Raw genomic sequence first — 22,334 nt, 5'->3', positions numbered from 1 at the left:
AATTTTACACATAATAAGCCCATTCCCAAGATACAACGCAACCTTTCATGGTTGGATGTGACTTATGGGAGCTAGACGTGTTACTGTAAAAAGAAATAAAGAAACTGATGGCTTATTGTGTCTAAAAATACACATTTAGCTACTTGTACGCATGCCCCCATGTGTACGCATGCCCCACATTTTAGCACGGTAAACGCGCTAAAACAATAGAACGAAGCAAATGAAAACATTTTAACTCTCACTTTTTCTTTTCTCTAATTACAATCTAAAATATGAACCCTTGTTGTAAAAAAACAAAGTTGTCCTTTAAAGGGGGTACTAGGATTCAGCAATCAGGAAAAGGGGGTACTGAAGCCCAAAAAGTCTGAGAACCAGTCTAAGTCTAAGTCCTTTTCAATTGCAATGAAAAATCAAATCGATTTGCCTGCGGGTGTCACTGTTGAGGGATTTAGCCTGTCAATCATCGCCTCTGCTCTCCCCCCCCCCCCCCACCCCAGGGGGAGAAAGAAAGGGGAGGGGCTGGGCGGAAAGGGGGCGGGATTAATGGACTGTGACATCTAAGTCCAGGGCCTATCATTTCACTTTTCTGAGCCTAATTTTTCAGAAAACCCCAAACCAAATAAAATCAACTAAAAACAGTTTTTTGGGGGTTTAATTGAGGTCAGGAAACATAAATATAATAATAACAACAATAAAATGATGTCACAAGAACAAATCGTCCACTTGGTTACATTTGTACAATTTCAGAGTTGAATGAACACCTATGATCTTTACTACCGGGTGTAGAAGGCTTCCAGGGTATCCAACCTATCTCCTGTGCCTTCCAGGTCACCTTGCAGATGCAGCCTGCCAGGCTCTACGTGGAGGATACCTTTGTTTACTACATCAAGACCCTGTTCCACACTTATATCCCCAACACTGCCCTGGCATCCACCCCTGCACAAGTCAGCGGCTGCAGAGAGCCTGGGAACGGATGTGCTCCAGTCCTCCCTGAACAGGTGTTCTACTTGTAATAGAAGGGTTACATTTAGGCCATAAAAGAGAATAGAGTCTGCACACTGATAATGCTGAAAAACCTAATTGAAAAATTTAATTGCGTCGTCAACCTTTTAATCATTTCAGATCTTCATCAGGACTTATACATTTTGGTACCTACCTGCTTACATCCCATGTGGACTTATTCATGTTGTGCTTATCTTTGACTCAAGATAACTATTTTGAAGAAAAGATATACTGTTATAATGACTATTACTGTATTGGTTCTTACTGTTAACCGCTAGGGTGGTCGTTGACATTAATTGTATTCTCCCATGCTGTGGTTGTCATTAGGTGGTTCAGTCGGTACAGGCGTTGGTCCATCCGGTGCGTCTACAGAGTCTGGCCATTCAGCCAGTCAACCTGCTGGTCAGCATCCATGCCTCCTTGAAGCTGTACATCGCCTCAGACCACACGCCTCTGTCCTTCTCCCTGTTTGAGAGAGGGCCTGTCTTCACCACACCCAGGCAGCTGGTCCACGCTCTGGCCATGCATTACGCTGCTGGTGCCCTCTTCAGAGCTGGTGAGTAGTAGAGGGCTTCTCTCTCTCTCTCTCTCGCGCGCGCTCTGTCTCTCCCTCTTTCTCTCTTACATATCTCCTATCTAAAGAGTGATTTGTTATTAGTTGCACGCTGGTGTCGCGCACGGGTAATAGCCGATCTACAGGCCCTGCGATAGAGATCTTCACGGGGGACCCGACCTCGAAATTACCCGAGGACCCGAGAGACCCGTACCGGGTTCGGTCAGTGTTTTATCATAGTCACTCGGAGCCGGGTCGGAATGGCCGCATCTCCCTCGGAACACGAGGCTGTCGATCATTATGTGTATTACCCGAGAGGACCCGAGAGGACCCGTACTATATGTGTATTTTCTGCTTTTTTATGCAAACTGTAAAGCAATCAATCAATGTGTGTGTGCGCGCTGGCGTGCGCTATAAGGAACAAACTACTGGAGTTCTGTTTAATGTGTGTGCTGTGTTTAGGCTGACCTAGGATCAGGTCTGTTAGCCGTGAGGCAGCGAGATGAATGGCTGTGTAACAGTAAGATGATAATGCTGGTCTAGGATCAGTTTAACAGCGGGGGGAAAAGATCTTGGTACGTGTGTAATGATGAGAAAGCACCCGCAACTGCGTATAAGTTAAACCATGTCAAACAAACCGAAAATGACATACCTCTGTAGTTAGAAAATAGCCTAAAAGTATTCCTTTATCCCTGGCTTTTGTTTCGATCTTAATATTATAGATTCCTTGGCAGCCTTCTTCTGCCTGTCAATCAGTTAACAGCGCTGCAGTGAGTTACATGAAAGAGGGTTTTAATGATTTTAATGATTAAATGGTCGGGTCTCTCGGAACCTCGGAAATAAAAGGATTTCGGTCACGGGTATCGGTCTGTAAAAAAAGAAAGTCAGTCGGAACGGGACGGAATCGGAGGAGACCGTTACAGGGCCACTCGGGTTTGGTTTTGTAATTTGATTATTATTTCGGAACTGGTCGGAATCGGTCGAAATTTGACGTTCCATTTCGATTTCGGGACGATTTTTTGGACCCGTGAAGATCTCTACCTTGCGACGCATTGTGAGTTTGTGTTTCGTCTCATTTCGGTGGGTGACCCCGGCACGCAGCTCTGCATGAATCAAGGTTTACACTCCCCCACTTCACCTGACGATAACACCAGCAGGGTATAGCATGTGCTATATGCATTAACACTAGACTGATAATGTTGCGTGCACTTTCGTTTTAATATTCACGCCAGAAGCATTCGGATACATACTTTAAATTGTAGCTGATAGTCTGCGTCTGATGTCAAATGATTTACAACCGAATGTGTGGAGATGTAGAAAACGGTTTATGCAAAAAATGACCATTAGGAAGACTCACTGACAGGATGTGAGCTGAGGCGAGACACTGCCTTTCCTGTGTACACAGGATATCATCTCATCGTCTCACTCCATCACAGACAACAGTTAAACTAGTTACTGGCGGTCCGCGGGCCAAATGCAGCCCATGATGGGGTCCAATCCAGCCCACAGGATGGTTTTGAGAAGAGCTGTATGACAGCTGTCCTCGCTTTTAACTTTCCCAATACAGAGGCAAACTCTTAGCCTAGTATGGCCAGACTAATATCACTGCTGCCGAGTTTATTTAAAAAAAAAAGATCACTGGAAGATTGGTCTGGTTTCCAGGCTAGCAAACTCTATACCCTAAAACAAGTGTTTAACCAAGTTCAACCTGCATTCTCTATTTTAGGGCATGCCATAATAGGCATAACTTTTTTTTTTCTTTCTTTCTTTTTTTTCTTTTTTTTAAATATTTTACAGGTGGGGGCAGGCCATACATTAAAGGAAACGTGGGGGGGGGGGGAAATCAGGCTTTTTACAGTCTGATGCCTGCACAATTAAAAGTAAAACACTCTATACAGCAATGTTTTTAAGTGGTTAAACTTTTTATTTGGAATTAGTCAATTCAAAAGATATGAATACAGGTGTGCTGTGACATTTTGACTTGCCCCTTGCTGTGCATTTTAAGCTTTGCATTATGAACGGACCATTACACCTGGGTCAGAGTGTGCAAGCTCCCATACAGCACTCGTTCTTAACGTCAGGTCCGAGGTCCACCAGTGGTACAACTGGGACCCTATGGGTCTGTAACTCTCTGTACAAATGGAACAAAACAGTGTAGATTAGGGTTGCAGTATAGTTTAGTTCAATGATTCTCGCCCTTTATAATTTCAAGGACCTCCAGTTTGATATGGGCCACATACTCCCCATTTGCAGTGTTGGGAAAGTTCACTTTTAAAACGAACTAGTTCAAGTTCAAGTTCAACACTTCTAGTTCACAATTCTACATTTTGAACTAAAGTTCATGGTTCCCCAAAATGAACTAACTTAGTTCTTTTTAGTTCTTTTTTTAACCATAATATTTTTATACTTTTGGCTATTCAAATGTTTTTTGTTTTTTGTTGTTGTTTTTTTTACGTTGCTGCAAGCTATTATTTGTCAAAATTATTGACACAGCCCAAATAGAACCACACACAGCAATTACCGTATTTCATCCAACTTAACATTGAAGAGCCCACAATATTTAGGTGCCCACCACTAGTGCCCAGTCTTCCTGCACCCTCATAATGACTGACCACTCACTGACTTTTCATTTAGACCACCAGGATATAGGTGTAATACATGATAATAGATTCTATTGTGTTATACCCACTATCATAATCTATTATGGTGTATTATAATTATCATAGTAATACATTAACTCATTGAGTGCCAATCCCGAACTAGTTCGGCTTTATTATCGTATCGCAGAGTGCCGATCCCGAACTAGTTCGGCTTTAAAAAAAAAAAAAGAAAAAAAAAAAAATTTTTTTTTGGACCCCATCAAATCTGGTGAACATGATTTCAATCGCGATTTTGCATGTTCCACCCCCATACAACCCCATCTAACATACAGGGCAGCCATTTTTGTTTACATAACATGTAAAACATAATGGCTATTATCTCAAGAATGCCTGAACGGATTTCCAATCGGATTTTTTTGTTTGAAAGCTGTGAACAAACTGCACAAATCCACTCCAATGCAATCCAGGATTGCATTGGATTTTTTAGAGCTCATTCTTCTCTGTTTTTTTCCCATGCATGAGGTGTGCAAGGTTTAATCGTGGCTAAATTGCAGAAAATAGATCTTCTAAAATGCTTGGTAGCCAATAGCTAACTTCAAGCTAACTTCATCCTCTTCCTGTACATGCACAAAGGAAAGTGTTCAGGCATGTCATGGCTGCAGGGCTTGTGCATATACCAGCACTGTCTAAGTAGAATTCTCTGGTCATTGGGGCCCTCTAGTGGTGAAAAAGGGGGCACTCAAAGAGTTAATACTTTATAGTGTATTATAATCACATTTATAATCCATTATAGTGTATTATAATTTAGGATAGTTGTAATACACATTTATATTGTATTATAATCACATTTAAGGGTCAATTTGTTTCTTACCAATAGGGCTACGTTTGTGTAATGGAAAATGTAGATATTTTAATGTGGTGCGGTGTGGTGTAGTGTGGTGTGGTGTGGTGTGGTATGGTGTGTTGCTAAAGCCGCAGTCAAAAAGGGGCTTATTGTGAAGTCAGAGGTTTCTAAACGTCGTGCCCATCTGCATGTTTAAGCGTTGGTTAAAATAGCTGCTCTAAGAGCTCACATTGTCTTGTGGATGTGACGCATTGTGAGCTTGCAGATCAGCTATTTTCGGCATGCAACACACACAGGTCATACAGCGAAGTAGTCAGGCTTTACTTGCGTTGCGACTTGCGAGACGTAACGAGGAAGAGAAGCACCCAGACCCAACGCAGTGAGCGCACCGAGGCGCTCAGTCTGCTCATCGCGAGGTCTTGCAGCTGGGTATTATTGGAGCATAATGTGAAATGTGAATGAAAAGAAAGACATGAGGACAGAAGACCGCGGAGGCGCGGACCGTACGAGCGAACTAGCCGCCGAGCGCCGTTCATGGACGTCAGAATGAACGCGTTCGACAATAGCGTTCATCAAGCGGAAAACAAAGAACGTTCAGTTCACGTTCGCCCCAAAATATGAACGTGTTCGTGAACGATCGTTCATTGAACGCGTTCGGGTACAACACTGCCCATTTGATACCATTTTCATCTCTGGGACCCCAATCTATGCTGTATAATCCTAAATCCTAAAATCCTTAATTTATCTCTTGACACTGGTTATATTTGCACACTCAGGTTCAGAACCAGTGCCATACAGTGCCGTGGTCCTGCATCATCATTCTATATAGTCACGTGCCTTATCGTCCATTATGTTCCACACATGGTATGATTTAACCAAGTCATTTCCACCTCAGAAATCACTGTTCATGGCTGGTTGCTTCCTTACTGCTGTCTCTCGTTAGAGCCCTTGTTTCTGCTCATATTTCAACCTGTCACTTCACTGTGGGCTCCTCTACCTGAGCCATCGCACCGTTAAGGTTTACGGGAAGCATTGCATTCTGGGACTGATTAGCTTTAGGATGCACGGCACCACAAGGGCACGAACACACACATGCCCACAAGGCAAGGACATAGTGCAAATGGACACATACACAGACGCATAAAAGTGCATGCACATATACAGCGTACACACAGATAAACACACATGTGCGTGCACGCTCATTTCAGGATGTGTGTCGCCATGACTCAGGCCTGTAAACATCAGCTCCTGTCAGGATTTTATGCTCTACCAAAACCACAACTGGAAGAGCATGTAAAGCAGAAAAGAACACTGGGCCCCACTGGAACCCATTTCCTACCATTAGAGCCCATCACTCATACAGAAATTGACAGGGAATAAGAGCAGAGCGGTCTGGCGGCTAGAGAAATGGCTATTTGATTTTGTGATGCAATTGTCAGTGCATAAATATCAATGAGCCGTACCATCTGAAGTGGCCCGCATGGCTGAATGAGAGAGGTGAGATAGTAGAATGCAATAAATCTAGTTGGGACATTTTGCATGATTTCATTCAGGAATGTGTGTGTGTGTGTGTGTGTGTGTGTGTGTGTGTGTGTGTGTGTGTGTGTGTGTGTGTGTGTGTGTATGTGTGTGTGTGTGTGAGAGAGAGAGAGAGTGCATGTGCATGTGTCTGCCTGCTAACGTGCTTGTGCCTCTGCTGGCCTGTATACTTGTGTGTGTGTGTGGGTACGCAATGCATCCGTTGGTGTTTCTGTGTGGACCATCGCATGGAGAAAGCTCTTACAGAGAGTTAACATGGTCATAAAGCAGTTTAACTTTGACGTCCGCCCCACAGTCTTAAAGTTTGACTGTGTACATTGTTTATTAGAATGGGAGAGTGTGTCCTCGGAGCGCTGCTTTTGGCAGGAAAAGTAGTTGAGGTACATGTACTCTATAGAAGCTTATGTGTGGATTACACCTCCTGGGAGGCATTTCTTGTAAGAACAGGTGTGTATGGGTGTGCACTGTGCACACGGCAGCTATGTTCATGTAGTGTACAAGGGCCGAGCGTCTAGTCGGCAACCTGGCCAACTCGGGAACGATGTAAATAGAGAATGAATGTCCCGCCCTTTAATGCAAACCCCATTATACCTGTTGTCATAGGATCCGTTTTGACCATCTGTTTGCCTGTTTCCATTTATGCCCATATATGGAGTTATCTGTCTGTCTGCGTCCATGTTATGCCCATATATGGAGATATCTGTATCTGTCTGTCTGCGTCCATTTTATGGCCATATATGGAGATCTCTGCAGACACAGTGCCGGTTCCGGAAAACCCTGATGTCAGACATCAGTATCCGAACCTTTCATGCCGGTTCCGGAAAATCACGTATCGGGTCGGGTCGAGGCCGGGCACTGCACTACCTGCTGCGGCAGGGAATGCGCGTGCCGAATTTGAAATAGGAAATGAATGCCCCACCCTTTAATGCAAACCTCATTATACCTGTTGACATAGGACCCGTTTTGACCTTTGCCAGTGTCCATGTGGCATACGTGATGTCAGAGCCTTTTATGATGTGATGTCACAATGAGTCAGCGCTTGCGCTGGTTTCCTCAGAAACAGCCTGATGTCAACAATCATCTCCGCATACAGAGATTCCGAACGTTTCGCACCGGTTCGGGAAAACCGCGCGTCGGGCCAAATCTGAAGCCGGTGGGACGAACGGTTCACGAGATACGCAGATTACATACACACACACACACACGCAGACACGCACGCAGAGACTTCTCGCATTTATTGTAAGATACTATGGGGTCAAAAATATCTTCCGTGCTCCATTATAAACTAATGTTGCCATGTAGATCATTAAATGATCTTACTGCGGTGCCCTGGTCCTTCTAAGTCATCGTCAGATCTTTTATGGCATTGTTTGCACACAAATAAAAACCTCAACACAAGCGGTCCTCTTAAGAAGTCCACAATACTGCATAATTAGGCACAAATTAAGCAGTGATTATTTTGATCACCCATAGAGATCTGCATGGTCAGGCACTTGCTTATATTAGTGGTTTACTCAATCTTTACATCACCAATAGGTCTCTGAGGTCCTCTGACCAAGGATTGTTACTGCCCCTGTCACAGGCTGTACCATTTACAATTTGCAACAATATACCATTTAAACGTGGAGAAATTAGTGATGAAGTGTTAGGATGTAAAATGTACCTATAAAGTATCACAAACAAGAGAAACCTCTTTTGGTAATTTATTTGAACGTTCACTTGGGCTTGCAAGCGGTCTCAGTCAGAATGAGCCACAAGGGCTCAGCACCTTTTATAAAAGCATTAGAGTCAGTACAATAGATCAGGGGTTCCCAAACTTTTTTGTCTCAGGGCACCCCATGAATATGTTTTTAATCCGAGGCACCCCTACATTATAATTTTCACTCCCAGCACCTTATATTTATAGCATATCGTCGTTGTCGGGTGGAAACCTTGTATGTCCAAAACCGTTCGTTTTGTATTTATCATCTATAAAATGTACTAAACTAGTGAAAACAGCCAATCTACAAGCACACAACTCCTCGCATCGCGAGGCGTTGTGTGCTTGTAGATCGGCTGTTTTCACTAGTTTTGTGCGACAGTCTTGTATGATGAAGCAGGGCTTTGCTTTACCAAAAGACATACACATTTGAAACTTGGAGATACAAGGTTTCTGCCCGACAGTGACGATATTTTAGTGATTATGTTGCGAGGAAAACGTTGACATAATAGCCATTTTGGTTAGAACTGACTGAAAATACGTTTGTGTCCAAATAAATTCCAAATATTATCATATTATCTCGCGGCACCCCTGGACTGCCGTCGCGGCACCCCGGGGTGCCCCGTCACCGTCACCCACTTTGAAAACCCCTGCAATAGATAATAATAGTACAAACAGGATTCTGAGCCTGTCTCTGTGTGTTGTCTCCTTTGATTCAGGCTGGGTGGTGGGATCTCTGGAGATACTAGGCAGTCCTGCCAGCCTGGTACGGAGCATTGGTAACGGGGTGTCGGACTTCTTCCGCCTGCCCTATGAGGGTCTGACCCGCGGGCCTGGGGCCTTCGTCAGCGGGGTGTCCAGAGGAACCACCTCCTTTGTCAAACACATCTCCAAGGGTAACAGTGACATCCAAAACCTTCAAAGTTGTTGTTTGTGTTGTGTTGAACTTTGAACTAGGCCTGTCACAAGTATTTCATAATTCCCTAATCACAATTATTTGACATAATCGCAATTATTTGACATAATCTACAAGCTACAAGCGATGCGACGCGTTGTGAGCTTGTAGATCAGCAAAACACACAAAAACACAATTAAATCGTCAATCGCAATTATTTGAGTGACAATTAATCGTCATGTAAGATGTCATAATCGTGACAGCCCTACTTTGAATTTCAAATTGAGACAGTCGGTGTCCCTCTCCAGGCACTCTGACATCGATCACCAACCTAGCGACCAGTCTGGCGAGGAACATGGACCGTCTGTCCCTGGACGAGGAACACTACACCAGACAGGAGGAGTGGAGACGGCAGCTACCCGAGAGCCTGGGAGACGGCCTGAGACAAGGCCTCTCACGGCTCGGCATCAGCCTGTTGGGTATGCATGTGCACACAGCAATACATCGTCACTGTCGGGCAGAAACCTTGTATCTCCGAGATTCATATTTATACGTTTTTACGTAAAGCACAGCCCTGGTGCGAGGCGTTGTGTGCTTGTAGATCGTCTATTTTCACTACTTCAAATCATTTTTAAAATGATAAATACAAAACAAACGATTTTGGACATACAAGGTTTCCACCTGACAACAACGACATATTTTTGCCCACACGGGAGACACACGTGCACACACCTAAATACATACGAGTGAACATGCACACACACACACACACACACACGCACGCACGCACACACGCGCACGCACGCACGCACGCACGCACGCACGCACGCACGCACGCACGCACGCACACACGCACACACGCACACACGCACACACACGCACACACACACACACACACACATGCGCTGTCTATCGAATGAACAAGAGTACACTATGAGACAGCATAGTATTAGACAGAACAGCAGGGTCCCAATAAACACCCAGAGGTCAGTAACACTCAAGTCTGTCTCGACAGTCAAAAAACAGTGTTATTCAAACCAAACAGCTGCTCTGGGTTATAGAGGATTAGAATTCCTGAGATTTACTGAATATTAGGTGCCCCATCTGCGTAGTATATAAAATGACTGATACATTTTTGGTTTAACAGCATAAACCACGTCTGAATTCCCTGGTGAGATTACTTTTTCTATTATTTCTGTCGGAATATTCCAATATGGCATTTGGGGATTTCAGCATTCCTGCTTTATTTGGATGGAGACAATGAACAGAGATACAGGAAAGAAGGACTATAGCCTTAGTTATGAGGTGTGCATTTGTTTGGGGGGGATATAAAATAACGTATTATAGTTATTTTCGTGTGTGCCTCTATGTGAGTGACCTATTATAGCCTGTTATAGCATATTATATAGCACTATATGAACTTTGGATCATTTACTGTAAAATTACCCTTAGAGGTTTGGCTTGCCATGCTGTAACTCCAAATAGGTGCGATATCTTCAATAGCTTCTGTTGATTAGAAATTGATGAACAAAACATAGTCTCCTCGCTGACTTACATTTCACTGTGAAACAAGTCTCAAAGTCACCCTTTTAGAACATAAATGGACTCAAACAAAGCAGATTTTACCAATATATAAAGTTTCAAACCCCCTTTTAGAAATAAAGTCATCAAGTCACAATTGTTTTATAGTAGTATGTATATAGTATGACTTACTGGTAATCTTATAGTGTATTATGACTACATAGTCTCCATTGTATTATGATGCATGTTTCTTCAAGTCAGGCAGGTGACTTAATCAGTAACAATACTTTCTTGCTGTTGTAGGAGCGATTGCAGGCATTGTGGACCAGCCCATGCAGAACTTCCAGAGAACCTGGGAGATGCAGAGTGGTGGCAGCACGGCCAAGGGAGTCATCTCTGGGGTGGGGAAAGGCATCGTGGGCGTTTTCACCAAGCCTATCGGAGGAGCAGCCGAGCTGGTCTCTCAGACTGGTTACGGTGAGTTATGATGGTCTTTGGATGCTCTGTGGGAAGGAAACTCAAACTCAAACTAAAAAATATTAACGTAAAATTGCGTTTTGAGTTGAGTTTAAATATTCAAGTATTACTTATATTACATTATTAAATGACAGCATAAAACTAGTCAAACTGAATCTTTGGCCCTCTTTTAGTATGAAACGATGTTTTAGAAATAAGAATAGGGGCGTCCGCTGGCCTACTGGTCCGGGCGCATGCCACTTGGGCATTGCCGCGTGGGCGTGGATGCCTGGCGGTGTCGCCGGTTCGATTCCCGATCCTGACGACCTTTTCCACGTATCGCTCTCCCCCGTTTCCTGGCATTCTACTGTCCTATCAATAAAGACATAAAAGCCCCAAAGTCTTCAAAAATAAATAAAATAAGAATAAAGCCTATTATAAAGCCAATACACTGGGAAAGCCTTTTACAGATTCTAATGTCTAGGTGGTTAACATTGAAACACACTCGCACACATGCACCATCAGTGTCTTTCATCACCTAGACACTAACATGAGGTGTAGAGAAAAGCTCAACATTATTATCCAACACAACAATGAACACCTGCTGTGTCCATAAAGCCTTGGGCAATGGTATTCTAACAAACATCCATGAATCATAGTGAATGCATCAGGAGCTTCAGAAATCCATCGGTGTACAGGCCATCTCTCCCCTTCCCTCTACTTGGCCCCAGGCAGGAGCCAAGTGTTTATTAGGCCAGGCCTTCTGTAGTGAGGGGCCCAGGACAGAGCTGTTGAAAGGCCCTCTGACGTACACGTACATGTACACACACACACACACACACACACACACACACACACACACACACACACACACACACACACACACACACACACACACACACACACACACACACATACACACACAGGCACAGTTTGTTCCCCTGGAGTTGGTTTGTGTTTTATTGGAGATAGGGAGAAGGGGCAGGAGAGGGAGATTGGGGGGGGGGGGGGGGGTGAGGAGGAGGTGAGAGAGGGAAGAGGGGGTGGTGTGCGTTGGCGTTAACAGGTCATTGCTACAGTACATAAACTGCCAATGAGGTGCACAGCTCCGTGTAAGAGCGATGGCTCCCTGGGGGCCGGCTCTAATCTACCTGGCCCAGTGTGCACTGTTGGCTTAGCAGGCTTGGAGTGAACACACACACACACACACACACACACACACACACACACACACACACACACACACACACACACACACACAACATGTGTATGCTCAGCTCACACAACCATACATACTACACACAATGTCCAAAGTTAAATATGCAGATATATATGGACACGTGCTTACACAAAAACAAGTGCATACTCATTGCTGGTACTTAAACACAGTGCACTGGCTCTGCAGGATTCACTGAATACACTTGCAGCTTACATATTAAGTTAGCGCATTATATACAGTACATGCGGGATTAATACACCAGATCTTAACACACACGCACGCACGCACGCACGCACGCACGCACGCACGCACGCACGCACGCACGCACGCACGCACGCACGCACGCACGCACGCACGCACGCACGCACGCACGCACGCACGCACACACACACACACACACACACACACACACACACACACACACACACACACCCTCTTGTAGGACAAATGCCCACGCGGATCTGTGTTGCGTTCCAGAGTACCAATGTGGTGACATCATGAGCAGGGCTCACTTTGTTCTTTATAGCTGTGTTTTAACTACTCCATGACATCACTGGCTCACTGCCACTGCTGCTCTACTGATGTGAGCACTGGAATGGAGGGCGGGTGACCACAGGCACATAGATGATCAACTTGTACCATATTGACAGACACTGATGGAGCTATTATACAAAGTCTCTTTACATGGTTGATGCATCACTGCTTCAGTGGACCTGATGAGGAAAAGAGAAATCTGACAGTAATTCTGCATGATAGATGCAGGGTGGTGGCGCTTGTACCACAGCTAATGTTTATGTTGGTTTTGCCAAACATCCTTTGGTTTCAAGTCAAATATCTTGATATGATTCCTATTGTGTGGTTAATGGAACCGTGTAACTCAAAACTAAACCCAATACATGTATGTGTGTATATTATATATATATATATATATATATATATATATATATATATATATACGGCATCACCCATGTTTATTCTTAACAATGTCATAGCACTATACTACTGTATATCTTAATAAAAAGAATGTCATAATGTACTACAGTATGTTGTAAAAAGAGAAAAACTCAAACCGGGGCGCCTGGGTATTCACCAAAGAAGGGTAAGAGTACCGTAGTTAAAATTACATTTATACTATCTTGTAAAAAGAAAGGTCATCGTAATACTACACTATATTGTAAAAAAATAAATCTTCTTTTTTTACTACATCATAACAAAAGAGAAAGAAGCTCTTTGCATGAGTGCCATTGCCCTGAAATATTACCCTTGAAAAGTAATCACTTTACAGTAGTAATACAGTACATGTATATGATTGCCAGTGTATATGTGTACTGTATTTGGGATGGCATAGCCTGGCTCCAGCCCCTGAATCGCTGGCCACAGCCATTAAAGAATAATATATATTCAGGGGTCTGGTGACACTGTCGAAGGCGGGGTTTTCTCTGTTGAAATCTAACTGGCCCAATGGGGATGGTGATGATCCAGTATGACCCAATCACCAAACCTATGGCCACACCCCATCTCAGAAAACGGCTGCACTGAGAGGGCTTTCAGACTGAATAATGGACAGTCTGAAAGCATGATGGACATCATGGAATAATGACACTCCAATGGAATGGAGTGTCGGGCTAATGATGATGGTTAGTTTGCCCAAAAACCCTTTAGCTCTAAGTCAGATGTCTTAATAGTATGAATTTGACTCATATTGTCTGGTTAAAGCTGCACTACATGTAACATTCCTCTTCTACCCTGGCTCTTCTGTGCAAGTGGTGGAAGTCTTACCATTGAGCTAATAGAGCCTGCCTGCTTGCTCAGGGGATAAATTGAATCCTGAAATTCAGGTCAAAAATAAATTGTGCCAAACCAGAAACAGGATTGTGTTAAAGGTCATGTCTCACCTAGACACAGGATCTAAATGTCTCAATAGAAGAGCAGGGAGACAAAATACAACCACCCCAATTGTATAAGTTGTATTAACATACTCTACCATGCAGATAAAACAAAATGACATTTTATTGATTAAAAGAAAAGTTACATACAGTAGGGCCACTTTAGTGGAGAAGTGTAACTAACCTAGTTTTAAGGCCCTTTCCCACTGGGCACGATAACGATATGGCGTTCACATCAATTATGACGGCTTTATCGTTGTGGTGTGGACACTACCATCCACTTCAATTGGAAAACAATATTTGTTATTGTTATCGCGCACAGTGAGAAAGGGCCTTTACCATGATAAATGCATGCATTACTGTAAACCTTTATAATGCACATGTCCCTGACAAATACAAAAGTAGCTATCCTGATGCTTCTTCTCATTCACTCTCCCTTCCAGGTATCCTACATGGAGCAGGACTGTGGCAGCATCCTAAACAGCTCTACCTGCCTGCAGAGGAGAAGTCTGCCCAGGCCCCCAACAGCCATCTGAAATATGTCTGGTAAGAGCCCTGACACCTACAATCAATGTTGCACACTGACTTTTTAATTTTTTGTCCAGCACCACCTTTGGTTTTGTTGGTTTCTACACAGCCAGAACAGAACTTCTTCTGTCCGTTTTCTCTCTCATCTCTCTGAACCTTCTCAGAACAAAACAAGAAAAACCTTGGGCAAGGTCCACTGTCCTTTATAGAAAGGAGTCTGGCAAGATCCTTGACCTTGATCTCTGAAAGCTATCCCACACATGGCAGCCAGCCTCCACTCCCCTGTTCGTGTACAATACTGTTAAAAGGTTTTTATAAGCACTCTGCCAAAGCCCCCTGGCTAGAAACTGTTCTGGCTGTTTAACTATGAGTCTGTCCAGAGATGTCTCCATGCCATCAGATAGAGGAGGGGCACACACACAACTTCCCTGGCTGGACATAGGTGGGAGAGACAGATTGAGGGTATATGCTGCGCCAATCATGGGGTCAACATTGGGTCTTCCTTCATTATATGAATGTGGAGGAAGTGCAGGCACATTCACAGAACTGTGTGAACCATTTGGTCTCCCCATAATTTCCTGCATGGTCTCTCAGTGGAGCACATTACTACAACCTTGGACCAAAAAAAGGCCACTTTTCAGGAATTGTAGAAAATTGGTTGATTATCCTATTGGCACCCATACATCTTAAAACATTTAGTATTGTCCAGTTGTTCGACTCGGTCCACATGGTTGGACATTAATTTCTACCTGTGGGAGTCAGGGTCAGCTATCAATGGGTATAACAAGGACACATGTGATTACACATGACACCTATGATGTTAAACTACAGTCATTGAAGGAGTCGGACAGTGTGTTGAGTTCATATCAGAATCCAATGAAAAGTACAAGAATGCCGGTCTGTTGGCGTAATGCCTCACTGTGTAGTTTTATAGGTTCTGCCTTTAAAACCAACTGGTTTTCATCAGGTATACAGAAGGTATCTCCTCTAATACAAGTAGCCCAGGCTGGCCCAAGTTCACATTAAATCAACACAGTAACACTGAACAGAACTCACTCTACCAAAGTATGCCTAGTTTACCATCCGCTGCACCACCACCTGTACACCTGTCTTCAGATATAAACACACTCTGTCATAGGATCATGGCTGAACACATGTACAGAATTCCATACATACATATCGAACCTGCATGTAGGAGGAAGCACACATGCAGTTACTTAAATCACAGGATGTATACGTCTACCATGACACGCATGGTCACTTGCATGTGCCTGTGTGCATGTGAAATAGCCTGGCACATTGTGTGGTCTCATGTCTAAAGAGAATGTGTACATCTAATGTGACCTGACCTCCCATTGCAAGTGTGTATTTATGTTGGGCCATAGTGCATGGAAGTAAGCAAAAGGATGTATATCTGAGTTTTAGTGATTACTTACCTGTGTGGGTTGCTAAAAATAAATATAAAAATGCTATTTACAGATGGATGTAGTCAACTAGAAGCTCCCGTCTAGCCCCCTCGCCTTGTTCTCTATGTGAAAAGCTCAGTGAATGAGACATTGTACGAGTGCAGTGTGCACACAGACACACAGGCGCTCTCTCTCTCTCACACACACACACACACACACACACACACACACACACACACACACACACACACACACACACACACACACACACACACACACACACACACACACACACACACACACACACGGAGGGGCCCTTGGAAGCGTGAGAACAACATCTGGGTCATTGGAAAAAACTTGTAGTATAGAATATAGCCTATATACTATTATTTGTCGAATACAAAGCCCTCAGGTATGGGGTGCCTTGCTCTTCGTTGGCTGTGTGTGTGTGTGTGTGTGTGTGTGTGTGTGTGTGTGTGTGTGTGTGTGTCACATGAGCAGTCCTAACTGCTAGGATGGGCTTAGGTAAGGATGGGTAGGATGGGTTAGGTAAGCGGTCACTTCCTGTACTGTTCTCTCCAAATCTATATTTTATAATATAGATTTATAATATGCTGATGCTTGTAATATTTTGGAGTGTCTGTTTATCCCCTAACAGTCACTACCCTGTACATTATGTATAGTAGGTATGTTATTGACATGCCGGGTTTTTATTTCCCCCTACCTTGCTCTGGGCCCACAGGAAGATGCTGCAGTCTCTGGGCAGGCCAGAGGTCCACATGGCCTTGGAGGTGACCATCGTCACCGGGTCGGGACAGGAGCACGCTGGCTGTCTGCTACTCACCTCAGAGGTGCTGTTTGTGGTCAGCCTAAGTGAGGACACCCAGCAACAAGCCTTCCCCATCACTGAGGTACCTCACAGTGTACGCCTCTTCACCAGAGCTGCACAAAAGTCCTGCCCGCTTTCTTTTAGTGCTTTGCAGATGTGTTTTTCATTCATTAAGAGGTGCAGAATATAAGGTCCTCACACCAAAAGAAAGGGGAAAAAAGCGCAAAAAAAAGGAGCCAAAGCCGTTTTGGTCCAAGTCTTCGTCACTGTGCAACCATATAGTCATTACGAGGTGACAATGAAATGAAAGCCAGACTATTTGAAACATGAATGTTTCCTGGTTTGATAAATGTTACTTTATATTGATTTTATTTGAACATGTTCCCCACAGAATGGCACGTCTGGTTAGAAGAACACAAACAAATCAAAATGTTAATGTTTCTTTAGCTGTGTTTCTTCCACATACAGTAACTGAGCTTAACATGCAGTTAACCAGAGCTTCTCCTCTACATAGGTGGAATGCCAACAAGAGGCAGGACAGCAGGGCCAGCTCACACTGACCTTACAGCAGCAGACACTGGCCAGTGACACAGAGGTGAGACACTCTTGACAATTGTTGTTCGTTGTTCTTTGCTGTATGGATTGTATTTAAAGTATGCTGTTTGTCAGTTACAGTTAACAACAGCAAAACAACTTAAATATAGGCAAATTGGCATCAGCCCGGGCCATAGGCGAGGTATGGTTGGATAACCTTGTGCGTTGATGGGTGATTGACAGTTTAAGTTAGATTAACATTACTGGTTACGAGTAACTGGCGAATAGAATTCTCTGTGGGGAGTTGACTGAAACATGGGAGGTGCTGCTGGCCAGCAGCCAGTTGGTGAACTAGTGAAGGTCTTTTGGTCACAGAAGGACCATTGCCACATTAGCTGCTCTGACTGGTTAGCTGCAGTATAACCCTAAGGAATTTATGGCAATAAGCACAAGCTATTACCCTCTCTGTCCTCCTCTTACCGAGGTCAGATGAAGGTTGGTTATATGTGATAAAGATAAATTGTATTATGATTGGTAAAAATTAAAAATTCAGCTCACTGAACATGGAACAGAGCCTTATATTATGGGATATCAAAATGTGTGTTAATTAATAACGTTGGTCCTTTCTCCCTCTGTCCGCAGGGTGATAGCAGTCGGGAGCGTCTGTCAGAGCAGCAGTATCACCGGCTGGTGGACTATGTGACTCGTGCCTCCCAGTATCTGTCCCCCTCTGTGGCCTCTCTGCAGCTCCAGCCCCCCGTAACGCTGGCCGAAGCACCACCGTCTGTCACCAAATCCTACCGCTATCTGGTAGAACCAGCCTTCGCCAGGGTGTTCGTCAGTAAGTTCACTACAGTCAAGAACAAGGCGTTACGCATCGGCTTCCACTGACCAGTACACACAGAGACACATTTAAACAGTCTTTGATTCAGAATCTTTTTTCTTTTTTTTTGCTGCCATCTAGATAGCAGATAATGATTATATGCAAAAGATATTTACAGGAGTTAAAGAGCACTTTAAGGTTCTGCCACTCCTACATGGTCACCTGCTCCTTAGGGTTGAGGCCATTCTCACAAATTGCCTTTAAAAGTTACATTTTCTAGATTCCAGGACCCACTGAAAAAGGGAAGAGGCTTTACATGTTAAGTGTTTAAGATTTATTTATGAAGATGATGTATGTGTAATTACAGAAGTACATAAATAGAGATTATTTCATAATTGTACATGGACAACACTAACATAAAGAAGTTGATAACATTTCTTATTTTTCTTCTTTGACCAACATTTTGTGCTTTCAATGTGCAGCTGGGGCTCATTAGACAAGGGTTATCATCTTTCTCCATCGACTCCAATGAGAATTATTTATTCATGTTTGTATGTTTTTGTATTATAAATTGCCTCTCAAAACGTCTCTTATTAAACAACCCAATCACACAAACCTACAACACTTCATCAAATGCTGTTCTGATGTTTGTATTGTCACTTTGATTTCACAATGTAGGCCCATTGTGCCATAGACTAATCCCTTCCTAGTCCCATGTATATGGGACGGCACAAACAAATTGCAATGTGAGAATCGTGTGTACAAGTTTTATAAATGTTTCTTTTTTCAACCGTCAATGTGTCAAAAGGGTCCCAGCCCATAGTATGAGAACCTCAGATATAATCTTTCACTGGTATATTTTTCACAATAACCACTACAAATACGTTTTTTGTTTTGTTTGTAGCTCTAAAATTATTAAACACAATCTTTAGTGTCTGCGTGTAGACAAACCCTGTAATTAATGACAACAGTGCTACGAAATGTGTCGCCAAAAAGACGACTAAAATGAATGCTACACACCATGGGGTCCTATCTTGCACAAAGCCTTATTCGTCTTTTTCTTTTATAATAATAATACAAATGCCTAATAAGTTGACAGAATGAGCCCTTGTGAATGAGCCCGGTGCTTGTCTGATGCCAATGTAAGTGCAATATTATGAACATTAAATACTTTTTTGACTGTAAACATTGACATTTGACATCAACCAAATTGATGATGTTTTGTTAAAAATAATAATAGAGATATATATATAGAGAGGGAGAGAGAATTTTCCGAGGTTGTTTGAAAATAATTGTTCTTTGTAACCTTACATTCATGCCAATTGTTCTTGATGCAAAAAGATATGCCTTTATTGTTATAACTGCGAGCTCTTTAGACATTTTTACATTTTGTCAAATATAATGCCTATGTTGTAGGTACATCTATAATATATTGCGTTATTTAAAAAAAAAAGTAATAATAAAAAAACTTTTATATGTCATTGTCTTCCAACACCTGCTTCTATCTTTTTTTGGCCCTCCTCTGATAATGCAAATCTTCCTATGAAAAGTCAAACATGTTCTATTGCACACTTTCTATTTAGACTGGAAGAATGTTCATGGGGTATCAACTTTCATCATTCAGGCTAAAACACAGAAAGTGATACAGTAGATGAAAGTTGCACTATAGCATTTGGCACATACAGTAGCTGTGTCATCCTGCTTTTGTCCATGAAGGCCAAGATGTCAGTCACATCGTCTTGGAAGACATCGGAAACTGGAGAGGCAGGAGAACTGTCAGTCAGTCCGTTTAACAAGGGACTTAGTGTTTCAGTCTACACTATGTTAACCACACCAGTGGTGGAAGAAGTAGGGTGAAGCCAGATATCTGAAGACTGCAGCGACGTAGCGTTGTTTCCTGCAACGGCGCTACCCCCCGCTTTTTATTTTTTTTAAATTTTTGATATCCTTCACACTTGTGAGTGTCAACACTGTCCCATTGGTTAGTGAGTGTCTCTACCGACTGAGAGTACAGCAGTGCTGAACCTTGAACCTGTAGAGCTTGTGACCCCACAGAGCCTGTGGGCTCTTCGATCACAGACCTAAGACCTCTTCCGGGTTATTCTTTTAACATGGGAGCATTGGGAGTGGATGGGGGTCAATGCACCAGTCGTCGCATGTGTGGCTTCGCCCGTACTGACATTTTCTACCTAAGTACAAGAGAGGAAGGGGTGGGCCTAGAGAAAGGAAGGAGTGGAGAACTGCAATAGACAGGTAGTTAGCATGATAGATAATACATAGATGATAGTAGCTAGCATGGTAGAATATTAGAGATGATAGTAGTTAGCATGGTAGAATACATTAATAAATGGCAAAAGCAACAGATCTACAAGCTCAAAACGTGTTCGCACCACGTTTCAAGCTTGTGTATCTGCTACTTTAGATGCTTTTGTGTGACACTGTTGTATGATAAAGTAGGACATTAATTTATAAAAGATATCGGAGAAGAAGTGTCTGTCTTCCTGTGAATATGCTGCAGATGTGGACAGTTACAGCTTATATCAAGTACTGTAATTTGACTTTTTTTTTATGTCAGGTGATCATGTGACCCTGACTGAGACTTGAACCTGGAACCTTCTACTAACTAGGCTTTCACTCTATCCATTGAGCTATGACTGTCTAAAAGGGATTCTGTTAGTGTGACATCACAGTGAAGCCAGAGCGGCAAACCCGACCGTAAAAAAGTGTACACGTACAGAAAGAAATGCAGATCTACGAGCTCTAATGTGTCACGTTGTGAGCCTGTTAGATCTGCTAATTTCAGTGAAGAGATTTTTTTTGTATAGGGGGAAAAAAGGCCTAGTATATAGACCCCTGGGGAGTCAACGACGTATACAATGTATGGTTTGAAAATAAATGAAATGTTGAGGGCAAATTGTTTGGAGCCACTTTTTAACTGGAGTCAAACGTATTAAAATCTCATCTCAGGACTTCCGCCTGTGTTCCCTTTAAACAGCTTTGTTTACTGTTTGTCTATCAGTAATAAACATTTAACCAATGTTTGATAGCTTTTCCATGTCAGATCAGGTCTTTGTTTCAAACCCAGCCCTAGTCTCATAACATCAATAGAACATCCGGGACCAGGCAGCAGAGTCTGCTCTCAGTTTTCTCTCATCATTTTGTGCTCAGATAACAGTCTGTCAGAGTCTTGTTTCGGTGGCACACGTGTACTCTGTATCTACGGGTAACTTACTATGTTGTTTACTCTTATGCTTTGGTTACACAAGACTCTTCCATTGCCATTTTCTGTCATCTACTTTATATCTGTACAGTACCTTCTAGTAATATTTTTGGAGAGAGGGCGAGATCATCCTACAGCCTACGACCTCGCTGATGTAGGCCAGGGTCGCTGTTTTGGCAACCAGGTTGTAGGCTGTAGGATGATCTCGCCCCTACTGTCTTTTTGTTCAACTGAATAGTCAGCTCTGCACAACTGTAGCCTCGGGTTTCCATAAGGGGGAATACTCACTTCCTATTATGATTGAGTTTCCCATAACTTCAACTGATTGGCTTGGCAGCAGATTTGAACTGGAAACACAAATGTTTGCAGTGCGCTTCCAGTTCAACTCTGCTGCAGAGCCAATCAAACAAGGCTATAGGCCTATGGGACAATTAACTTTAACAGGAAACCAACTTTTCAGGTATGCCAACTTAAAAGTAAACCTGGAACTACAGTTTTATGTACTTGTGCTGAGTCTACCAGGGGTTCCCAAAATGTTTTGGCTCAGGGCACCCCTATACATATTTTTTTCACCCGAGGCACATTATATTCATAGTTTTCACTCCCAGCATCTCATATTTATAGCATATTTTAGCGATTATGTTGCGAGGAAAACTTTGAGATAATAGCCATTTTGGTTAGAACTGACTAAAAATAACTTTGTACTTCAAGTTTAAAATGATACTAAATATTTTTCTAAGTGTCCAGACAAATTCCAAATATTAACAAATTATCTCGTGG

The 22,334-nt window shown here is 43.0% G+C and overlaps 1 protein-coding gene across 1 annotated transcript in view; it reads left to right on the top strand.

Moving 5' to 3' along the window:
- vps13b (vacuolar protein sorting 13 homolog B) overlaps positions 1–19,763 on the top strand; it is a 495,502-nt gene extending 475,739 nt beyond the window's left edge. The window contains exons 60-68 of the mRNA XM_080748468.1: positions 828–998; positions 1,330–1,558; positions 8,957–9,133; positions 9,441–9,611; positions 10,957–11,130; positions 14,658–14,760; positions 16,891–17,059; positions 17,492–17,572; positions 18,154–19,763. Of these exons, the coding sequence (XP_080604594.1) occupies positions 828–998; positions 1,330–1,558; positions 8,957–9,133; positions 9,441–9,611; positions 10,957–11,130; positions 14,658–14,760; positions 16,891–17,059; positions 17,492–17,572; positions 18,154–18,402 (1,524 nt within the window). The 3' untranslated portion in view covers positions 18,403–19,763. The remainder of the gene's footprint in view (positions 1–827; positions 999–1,329; positions 1,559–8,956; positions 9,134–9,440; positions 9,612–10,956; positions 11,131–14,657; positions 14,761–16,890; positions 17,060–17,491; positions 17,573–18,153) is intronic.
- Positions 19,764–22,334: the final 2,571 nt, after the last annotated feature.

Source organism: Nannobrachium achirus (genome assembly GCF_963921795.1).
Source record: "Nannobrachium achirus genome assembly, chromosome: 2".
Lineage (NCBI taxonomy): Eukaryota > Metazoa > Chordata > Actinopteri > Myctophiformes > Myctophidae > Nannobrachium > Nannobrachium achirus.
This window is presented reverse-complemented; position numbering and strand designations above follow the sequence as displayed.